At 51.4% G+C, this 10,575-nt stretch overlaps 1 protein-coding gene across 1 annotated transcript in view; it reads right to left on the bottom strand.

Moving 5' to 3' along the window:
- BPIFB1 (BPI fold containing family B member 1) overlaps window positions 1-10,148 on the bottom strand; it is a 13,447-nt gene extending 3,299 nt beyond the window's left edge. Inside the window, exons 1-7 of the mRNA XM_073004772.1 lie at window positions 9,886-10,148; window positions 7,256-7,411; window positions 4,565-4,706; window positions 3,474-3,581; window positions 2,369-2,518; window positions 1,347-1,562; window positions 96-119 (exon numbers count right to left, since the gene is read on the bottom strand). Coding sequence (XP_072860873.1) covers window positions 96-119; window positions 1,347-1,562; window positions 2,369-2,518; window positions 3,474-3,581; window positions 4,565-4,706; window positions 7,256-7,411; window positions 9,886-10,135 — 1,046 coding nt within the window. The 5' untranslated portion in view covers window positions 10,136-10,148. The remainder of the gene's footprint in view (window positions 1-95; window positions 120-1,346; window positions 1,563-2,368; window positions 2,519-3,473; window positions 3,582-4,564; window positions 4,707-7,255; window positions 7,412-9,885) is intronic.
- Window positions 10,149-10,575: the final 427 nt, after the last annotated feature.

Here is a 10,575-nt window from a genome sequence, read left to right as displayed (position 1 = left end):
AATGTTTTTGTAAATTATTAAATACAATGTACCTATTTGATAATTACAAGTATTGTATAATGACTTCAAAACATAGATCTGATTTAAAGGCTGACACCAAGAACAGCCTCTTAAAAATACTAGTGCATGTGGATGGAGGTGGGAAGGCAATCTGCAAAAGATCAAAGTGCTCCTGAATGAAAGTAAAAGGATTATGGATATTTTTTCACCAATTTTTTTTTAGTTATTGCATCATCTTTTCAAAGAAAAAAGTCACCAGGCACTGTGGCTCATGCCTATAATCCCAGCACTTTGGGAAGCTGAGGCAGGCTGATCACCTGAGGTCAGGAGTTTGAGACCAGCCTGGCCAACATGGCGAAAACGCTGTCCTTACTAAAAATATAAAAATTAGCCATGCCTGGTGGTGCTCGTCTGTAATCCCAGCCACTTGGGAGGCTGAGGCATGAGAATTGCTTGAACCCAGGAGGCGGAGGTTGCAGTGAGCTGAGATGGCGCCACTGGACTCCCACCTGGGCAACAGAGCAAGAGCCTGTCTCAGAACAAACAAACAAAAACAAAAATCAAACAAAAAAGTCTTATTACAAGAAATATTAGCTATTTGACAAAGTGTTTTGATCCTAGATGGGGTGGCCCATTGTTAGGATCACATCTTGGAATTTACAGTGGAAATCACTGGTCAATGTGGATGAATTCAATTTACAAAGTTTTAGTATACCTGTGACAAATAGGGGCAACTGTCACCTGTGTTTACTGACTCAGAAAAAAAATCCAAAAGGACCTGGTGGGTGGTGCAGCCCTGAAGACCATAGCCAGATTGATGTGTAACTGTGCCATGTTAGAGCCAGCTCGTACTAGCTTTTGAGAACCAGCTGTTAAATTTTCACAAATTTCTGAGCTGGGTGCTAAGCCCAGACATTGTTACAAATTAAATATATAAACACAATTAAATAAATTATGTTAAAACAAATTTAATAAAGCTTAAAATGCATTGCTTCCTAATTATTTTGCTGTATTTTACTACTATCTATTACTCCTGAGGTCATGTTTATGTATCTGTTTAGTGGAAATATAAGGTCGTGTGCTATTGTACATCTTTTGCCAACTCTGTTCAGTGACATCACACTGGTCGCCTAAAATTGGCCCCGAAGGGAGTATTTCCACCAGGGAAATCCGCAAAAGCTACAAATCAGGGTTGCCTTCCCTCAACAACCCCTCCAGAGACAACTATTAAAAATTTATCAGCACGTCACTGTTCAAGGGCTCCTGGCTGACTTTTAGCAGTCCCATGACCTTGACCTCAACTGTCTGCCTGGGTCAATGGCCCACCCCACTCCATGACTCTTTGCTATCCTGCCCCCGATAATTCTTTCAGCAAAGCCCACCCAAGGAGACTCCCGTCAATTAGCACCAGCTTGCAGTTCCACCCAAGCCCTACAGGGGCGCAATGTCCACAGGCCAGAGAGGCCCTGATTCCACTCACCTGGTTTTTCACTAGATTCGGCAGGGCTGGCACCAGGAGGTTCATGACCTCCTTAGCTAAGGCGTTCACCAGGAAGGAGAACCTTTCAGGGAAGAGAGTATGAGAGACATTAGAAAGGTGAGAGATGATCACCCCCTCCCCTATTTTACAGAGGGGGAAGCTGAGTCTAGGTGAGGAAGGAACCTGCCCAAGGTCACAGGGCGTGTTAGAGATGGGGCTGGGCTGGGAGTAGCCCCTGAGCCAGGTGTAGGCAGCAGCAAAGAGTTATCAGAAAGCAGCGGCTGGGTGTTGTCATTGGAACTGGATGCTGGGTACTGGGATAACGGGAGCCGGCATTGCTCCCTGTCCTCCTGCTAAGAAGGGAAGGGGGGGGCGCCATGTTTTTGGGCACCACCATGCCCGTGCACTGTTCTGAGTGCTTGATGGCTGTTGCCTGATCAGTTTTCTCACCACTGCCTGGAAGGTGTCATTACCTGCACTTTACAGGTGAGCAAAGTGAGACACAGGGCGGCCACTTGGCCACCATCACCCGGAGAGCAAATGAAGAGAATGCGTTGGCCTGACCCAACGACTTTGTTTTTGCCCCTGGCTCCACCTACACCTGCCCTGCGTGTTTGGAGTGGCTTCTAGGCCTCCACCTTCAAAGATTTGCCCCACCTTCTGGTGTCATGCCTGAAACCCACCATTGTTGCTTCCGACCTTGAGGTCCTGAACTTCCCTTGGCATCACAGATTCCTTGGAAGGAGCCCCAGATCAGGAATCAGGAGAGGATAAGCCCCTTTCTTTCTCTAGGCCTCAGTGTTCTCCATTTGTAAAATGGGGGAAGTCCACCGTCTGGCGTTCCTTCCAGGCAGAATGGGAGACCGGCTGGCAGCCAGCGACACTCACTTATGCAGCAGTTGGACGCGCAGGCTCTCATCGCTGGTGGCACAGTCACTGAGGACCAGGCGGGTGGGGCCACTTGCACTGGTGTCCATGTGGACGATGGCTTGGGCCTCAGTCTCCATGTGGAATTCCACGATGGTCTTGACCAGGGGCCTGGCGGGTGGAGGCACCTGACCATGTGAGCACCAGGCAAGCTCGGGCTGGAGCACCCCTGCCATCCATCTGTCTTCCAGTCCTCACCTCCTTTCTCAGTCTCCTTTGCTGGTTTCTCCTCATCTCCACCCAGCTTCACCCCAGCATGTCCCAGGCTCAGTTTTCAGATTCCTCATTGGTTGAAACCTCTTTCATCTGCTGACAACTTCCAAACATACCCCCAGCCCCCTACTCTGATGTCTCATGGGCTTCTCAAGTTTAGTGCATGCAACACTGGACTGGCTCTTCCCCAGACCTGCTCCTCTCATGGCCTTGCCTGTCTTGGTTACTGACCAGTCCATCCTGCCAGTGGTGTAGGCAGAACTCTTGGGGTCATCCGTGACTTCCCTCTCTCTCCCCCCGCATACACACACATATTCAGTTTCCCGGGATATCCTGGTGTCTCCACCTACCTCCAAAACATATCCAGAATCCAATCAACTTCTCAGCACCTCCCTGCCCCAAACCCTGGTCTAAGCCATCATTGTCTCTCCTGAATTGTTGCAGTAGCTTTGGGATAGCCTTCCTGTCTCCACTCTTGCCCCCAGAAAGTCTTTTTTCCCCACAGCAGCCAGGAGTCTTTAAAAATGTTAAAGCACAGCATATCCCTCCTCTGCTCAGAATCCTCCCTGGCTCCCGTCTTACTGAGCAAAAGCCAAGTCCTTATCTTCTCCCAGGAGGCCTTGCATGATCTGGCCTCGGCTGCCTGCTGGCCTCATCTCCCACCATGCCCCCTCTCTCTTTCCCCTGTCTTTGCCTTTATTTGAGCAAGGCAAGTACACTGCTGCCACAGGGCCTCTGCACTTGCTCTTCTCTCTGCTCAGAGCTCTCTTTTCCAGACATCTGCATGGTGGGGGAGGGGGAAGGAGCAGATGAGCCTATCAATCCTACTGTACTTGATGGAAGGGTCACTCACGTGTTGAATCCGGCCACCATGTCCAGGGGGATCTTGACTAGCAGCTCCTTGTCATTGGCCGAGGGCTTCACCTGCAGCTGGAGGATGTTAGCTGTGGTGACCTTGAGCCTGGATGGGGTTTAGGAGAGATCAGAATCATGCCTCCCACTCATTGTTCCCAAACTCACTCCCTCTCTATCTTTCCTGTCTTCCTGGGATGCCTAGAGAGCAGCGAGACCCTAGTCCTGCCCACTGACTCCTCTCCAGATGGTCTTGCCTCCATCCCTCCCCTCCAATGCTCACAATGCTATCGTGGTGCCTTCTCTTCTAGGTGGTGACTCCCAGCTCCTTGAGCTGACTCATAAGACCCTCTGTGACCTGACCCTGCTGATCCCTTACTCCTTGCCTTGAGGTTTGAGCTCTAGCCGTTCTGACCGACTGTCACTTCTCCATGCCTTTGCCCAGGCTGATTTCTCTACCTGGATGCCATTTGCTGCTTGCCTCCTGGTGAGTGTTGAGTCATCGGCTCAACTGTCACCTCCAGTGAGAAACATCACCTCATCCCTTCCCTGTGCCACCCCAGACAACCTTGCTTTGGTTTTTTTTTTTTTTTTTTTTTTGAGACAGAGTCTCGCTCTTGTCGCCCAGGCTGGAGTGCAATGGTGCCATCTTGACTCACTGCAACTTCCACTTCCCAGGTTCAAGCGATTGTTCTGCCTCAACCTCCTGAGTAGCCAGGATTACAGGCTTCTGCCACCATATCTGGCTAATTTTTGTATTTTTAGTAGAGATGGGATTTTGCCACATTGGCCAGGCTAGTCTCGAACTCCTAACCTCCGGTGATCTGCCCACCTTGGCCTCCCAAAGTGCTGGCATTATAGGCTTGAGCCACCATCCCTGGCTTTGCTCTGGGGTTGTTGTATTAGGGGTTCCTGCATCACTGTCTTATGGTTCTCGTTAACTATTCTGGGAGCTGCTTGAAGGAGGGGCTTTGTTTGATCTATTCTTTGTGATCTGACACAGGTCAATGCTTGCAGACTGGTTGACTGCGCATGCAGAGTGTGTCCCAGGCAGAAAGGGGCTAGCTCCTGCTGTGGTCCCGCTCCACTCACCAGATGATGTACTTCAGGACGGTGTTCACCACGCTGCCCAGCACAGGGATGCCTCCGGCTGGCTGTTCCCGTATGGTACTGAGCAGCGGCAGCTGCTGCAGGATGCTGGTGGCGTTGTGGTCCTTCAGCTCCTGTGTCAGCTCTGGAGGCAGACCCCAGAGATTAGGGCTCAGGAGGAGGGGCAAGAAGGAAGGCTTGGTGGGGCCTCAGGCTGGGGAGGGGTATCACTCGAGGCTGCCTGAGGTAAGGCGAGGGTGTAGCCATCTCTACTATGGTAGAGGTCAGGACCAGCCTGCCAGTCCCCACCGTGTAGATGTAGCCTTGAGGACAGTAGCCCAGATGGGTCATTTTCACATCAGGAGTGAGGCTGGGACCATTCACACCCCTGAGCATTGCCAGCCTCTGTGGGGATTGTTGGCCACTACACCCAGCACCTGGACCTGCACTCATCCCCTTAGCCAGTTGCAAGCACTTCTAGAGCCAAGAGGCAGGGAACCCTCAAAACCCTGTTTGGAGCTGTTTTGCTGCCAAAGCACACTTGTTAACAATTGTCTGGCATTCATATCCTATAGATATGTGGTCCAAAAAGCCTCAGGTACTAAGTAGAGGAAGGAGGAGCCAGGACAGAGGCATAGGGGTTCAGGAGCCCTGGGTTCTTGTCCCAGCCAACTTTTTGTGAGCAGCTGGAGCCCATCTGGCTCCTCTGCAGAGCAGGTCAGAAGTGCTGGAGAGCTGATGTCCCAGGAGGAGACTTCAGCCAGTGATTGGTGAGAGTTGGTGTATCAATACCTCAGCTCCCTCACCCCTTAGGCAGGATGGCTCAGATGTGTGTCCCTCATTGTGTATCAGAGCTCCTGTGTCATAGCCTCTCAGCTGCAAATCCACCCACTTTGCCTGCTCTGTGATAATGGAACTGGGCCCTGTGAATATTTCTTTTTTGCCATTTGGCACAGTGTTAAACCCTTTCAGTGGAGACTCTGGAGGGGCATGGGGGAGGAAGGAGATTCCCTTCATGGCCCTGGTGTGCTCCTCTTGCCAGGTTCCTATGGTGTCACTGCCCAGTGGCTTTTGCTGAGTGACTTCTGCAGGCACCCTGGCTAGCTTCTAGGCGGTTCCCCAGAGATAGCTTCCCTGTGAGTTAACAGCAGCCCCCTTCCTCCAGGGGCAGCTTCCCAGAGAATTTTATCAGCTCCCTGGCAGATAGTTTTCCACCCACTAGCCTCAGTTTGCCAACTGTGGACCAGCTCTGGGACAAGGCAGCAAACTTCTCCACCACACAGTGGACTTTAACCACACCCTCTACAATGAGGGCTGGGGAGGACTCTCTACCTCTGAGCTTGCTCTGTCCTTGGCTAGCCCCTCCATCCCTAGGTTATCCTTTAGAGCTCTCTTTTCCCTCTTAGCCAATTCCCCATTCCTCCAATCCTCTAGTAATACTTCTTTACATTAAACTTACCTGTTGGGATTACTGTGTGGTTTCTGTCTTGTGATTGGCCCTAACAGATGCAGTTTCTAGGCAGGACTGAGCTCCAGTCACCACAGTGGTAACTGGCTTGGACATGCACCCCTCATGGGATGCCTTCCTTTCCCTGCCTTGCCTCCCCACACTCCTGTAGGTGTTTCTGGGATCACCTTCAAAACCAACCACTTGTACACAACTCCTTTTAGGAGAGCCTAAAGCACGGTTGTTCCTCTCTAAGTTCCTTCTGGCTGAAATTCCACACGCTTGAGCTTCACGGTGTGGATCCAGGCCACCTCTGCTTCCCTCCAACCTCTCAGAGCGCTCTGCTTCCTGTCCTTACTTGGGAATCCATCCTCTGGCTACAGAGCCTGTTGGTCCCACAGGACCTGCCCCTGCCTCTGCCCCTCTGGCCATGACCCAGGCCCCTAGTCCCCCCAAATGAAGGGGTCTGGTCCTCTAAGTGCTCAGGTGGCCTCCAGAGCTGACAGGTGACAGATGAGACTTTAGAGCAGTGGTTCTCCACTGGGATGATTTTGTCCCCTAAGAGACATTTGTCAATGTCTGGAGACCTTTTTGGTTGTCACAGTTGGGTTAGGGATGCTGTTAAACATCCTAAAGTGACCAGGACACCCCCCATAATAAATAGTTGTTTGGCCCACAGCGTCAGAAGTGCTGAGGTTGAGAAGCATGGCCATAGCATTCATAAAGCTCTAGTCAGTTCCAGTGACCCAGTGAGGAAGGCCCTCTTATTTGTGTCCCGAGGAGGAAGCTGAGACTCAGGGACTGGTCCAGTGCCCCAGAGCTGGAGAGTGATACACTGTGCCTGGGACCCAGGCTGCCACACTTGCAGTCAAGGGTCTCTGCTCTGGGGAGAAGGAGCACACTGGGTCTAACTAAGAGGGGGTGCTCTGACGATGAGATTTCAGGTGAGGGCAGTGGGAGAGGCAGCTGCATCACTGCACGCAGTGGCCGCACGCCCCTTCTGCAGGCTGTGGAAACTCAGGGTTTTTGGAATTGTGGAATTTAAGAAGGGCTTCTTGGAATCGTGGACTCTTGAGATCACAGACTCTCCAGACCTTTACAACTCACCACTCATGTTCACCCACGTCCTGGGATCTCAGCCATGCCTTGCACACCCCCCGTGATGAGGAACTCTCTCCCTCCTTTGGGAAGCGGCCCCACCTACCCCCTTGTGTTATGGCAGCCAGGTCCGGAGGGACAAAACTTACTTTCTTTGATGACTTTTGGTCCGAGGATGAGAACTGCAGTGGGGCTGAGGGTGGCTTGGATCAAGGTGGTTGCCAGCAAACCACAGAGAAGGGTGAAGGTCCACGGGCCGGCCATCTTCCCGGGTGTCAGAGAGCAGCAAGTGCTGGATGCCAGACCTGGGGTGAGCACAGAGGACCGTGAGGCAGAGAGGCCAAGGGCAGGCCCATGATGCCCAGTGACCTGGGGCACGGTGTCCAGGAGAGGCTGTTTAGTGCAGTGTTTAACTGCCTGGGCTAGTTGTGCGGACTTAGGCAATCAACATAACCTCTTTGTGCCTCAGTTTTCTTATCGGAAAAATGGGGATAATGACCCCAACTTCACAGAGTTGAGGGATTAAATGAGTTAATATCCGGAAATCATTTAGCACAGTGTCTTTCACATGGTAAGCACTTGGAATGTATTAGCCATTTTCTTACAGAAAATCCAGCAACAATACTGAGAACAAAGAAATTCTGCTTCCTGTGTCCACCACACCTCAGTCTGACACTTAAAATCCTCTATGGTTCACCCTCCACTGACCTCACCTCCTGCTTTCTCTCCCGTTGTTCTAGCAAGTTCCAAGCAGTTGGAAGGTCTCAGAACATACTCTGCTCTCTCCTGTGTCTGTGCCTTTGCTCTTGCTGTTCCTTGCTTCCTGGAATGCTTTTCTCCTCCCATATCTCCCTGATGAACTCCTATTCATCCTTTGAAACCCTGCCAAGATTTTTCACTTTGCCTATAAAGCTTCCCCTGTCTTGCAGACAGGGACCCTGGACCACACTTGGAGAAATGTTGTCCTGGGGGCCATGACATGAAGGTTGGAGGCAGGAAGGCAATGAGGAGCCAGGTAGGACTCAAAGTTGTGAAAAAGCTGTTTGCTTAATCTGCAATACTAAGGGGGTTGGAGAGGGACTGGATGGCTTCTTGGAGCCAGGGAAAGAAAGTCAGAGAGAGAGAGAGAGAGACAGAGAGAGAGAGAGAGAGAGAGAGAGAGAGAAAGGGCCCTGTGGCTCATGCCAGGGAGAGGAGCGTGGGGGTATTCTGGCCCCTTGGCTGCTCTGTCCCCTCCCTCCACAGGGGTGGGGCATCAACAACTGTAACCCAGTCCCAAGTTCTCCAGCTCGCACCCTGGCTCTGCCTGCCAGCCCCCCATGGAAGCGCCTGCCCCTGTGGACTGTCTGCTTGGAGGGAGGGGAGACACTGCAGAGATATGAAGCCCTCGCTTGGTTTAGCATGTGGGTTTCTCGTTGCCAAAGACAAATGTGGCATCCAGATGACATGTGTCTCCTGTGCCCTGGAGCAGTGTGAGCTCTTCTGAGACCCTTGCAATAACGATTCAGCTTCTGCCTCCCTGACCAAGCTGTGAGCTCCGGGAGGGAGGCCTGGGTCTGCCTGCTCCCTGCTGTGCCTCTGGCATCCAGTATAGTGTTCGTCATAGAGCAGGTGCTTAATAAATGGCTGCTGAATAAATACATAGCCTCTGGAAGTCCTGAAAGAATTGGAAATCTGAGCCTGCTAAGCTGAAAAGGTTAGTGTTAGGAAGCCTGAGGGTGGAGAGGAAAATATTATTGGCTTGGCAGCCAGATGAACCCTAGTTGGAGGCCGGCCTCTACCCCTTGCTCTGTGATCTTCGACAAGTGACTTACCCTTTCTGAGCTTCCGTTTTCCCATCTGTAAAATGGGGAATAATTACAGTACTTATGTCACATGCTTTTTGGGAAGACTAAATGAGACAATCTATTTGTGGCCTGGCATGGCCAAGTGTTCAGTAAATAGTAGCTTCCACGATGATTATGACAGGTGTTATTACTAATGTTGGAGTCAGAAGGAGACATCTTACAGCCAAAGCCAGAAGACAGAGCTGAAGCCCCGCGTCCAGGCACCCATGGCCCCACTCCATATTTTTCTCGCAAATACCTTGACTCTGTCTGTTCTGCATTACCTGTACACACTGCTCAGTCCTCTTTGGATCAGAGGAACCCAGGGACCCACGAGGATGGAAGCATCCCCGTTTCCCTCCCGTGGAAAAGCCTCTCCTCCCCCAGATCCAGGCACCACACACGCCCCTGTCATATGGCACCTGCTCTCCCGGCCTTTGCTTCTGTTGTTCCCCTTCGTGGACTATCTCACTCTCTTCCTTTGCACAATCACCTTCTACTCGGCTTTGCAACCAACACATCACCTCTTCCAGGAACCCTTCTTTGACTGTCCTCCACTCCCATGTCGCTGGGTCTTCCTTGGGCACCACATTGTCCTACACTGAGAGTTCTTTGAGGGACAGAGTCTGCGTCTCATGCTTCTTTTGTCCCAGCACCACCACAGCACAACTGGGCACAGAGCAACAGGTATGTGCAGAGTGGGTTTATGTCACTAGGTCGAGGTCAGGAAAAGACTCAGCCAGCCCCATCACTTCGTCACTGCCCTTTGGTCCTCTGGGCAAGGGAGCTGGGCATCTCTCTACACCCGGCCCTGACCCTCAGCAGATCCTGACTCACCCGGGGCCCTTCACTGAGGGCGAGCCTCCCCTGTGCTCCTGACCCGACCCCAACAGGTATCTCTAGCTCAGAACCTTCCTGGCAACTTCGGCTTTCAACCCCTTCCCTACTGTTACCTGGGCACGCTGGAGTCCTCAGCCCGCTCCTCTCCTCTCCCAGGAGTTGGGTCTGGAAGTCCAACCTTATATCCTGCACACCCCAGCACAGGCTTTGTCTTTGGGCAGAGGCCTTAGACCGGGCCGAGGTCTCCAAGGTAAATATTTGTGGCTTCTGGTGAACCACAGCCCCGCCCGGAGGCAGCCTTGGGACTCCAGCTTCCTGAGGTTTGGAGAAAGGAAGGTCCAGGCTGAGAGAAGCACAGTGCATAGAGCAGAATAAGCACTCCGTAAATGTGAGTGGCCATTGCTGTTAATGTTATTACTGCTTATAATAGGATGAGCCTTTGTAGAGGGATTACAATAATTGTTTAGTCCAGATAATCAAATTGGGAAAAGGAAGGAGTAGCTTTACCCACCCTTTACTCCTAAATGCATCAAGGATACACATTTCCATCAATTAATTCATCCAGGAGAATAGATTTGAATCCTATTTTTGCCACTGCTTTGCTGTGTGCCCTTGGGCAAGGTACTTCACTTCTCTGGGCCCCAGTGACCTCATCTGTAGCATGGGGATAATAGTAGCTCCTCCTTATAGGTTGCTAAGAGCATGAGCTGAAGTGAATGCCTACACAGCGCTTAGCATGGGCTTTCATTTCATTCATTCATTCATTCATTCATTCCACAGCAATTGGAATTGCTCTACCTTGT

This window comes from Chlorocebus sabaeus, chromosome 2, assembly GCF_047675955.1.
Source record: "Chlorocebus sabaeus isolate Y175 chromosome 2, mChlSab1.0.hap1, whole genome shotgun sequence".
Taxonomy (NCBI): Eukaryota; Metazoa; Chordata; class Mammalia; order Primates; family Cercopithecidae; genus Chlorocebus; species Chlorocebus sabaeus.
Note: the sequence above shows the minus strand (reverse complement) of the source record. Positions and strands in the feature narration are given on the sequence as shown.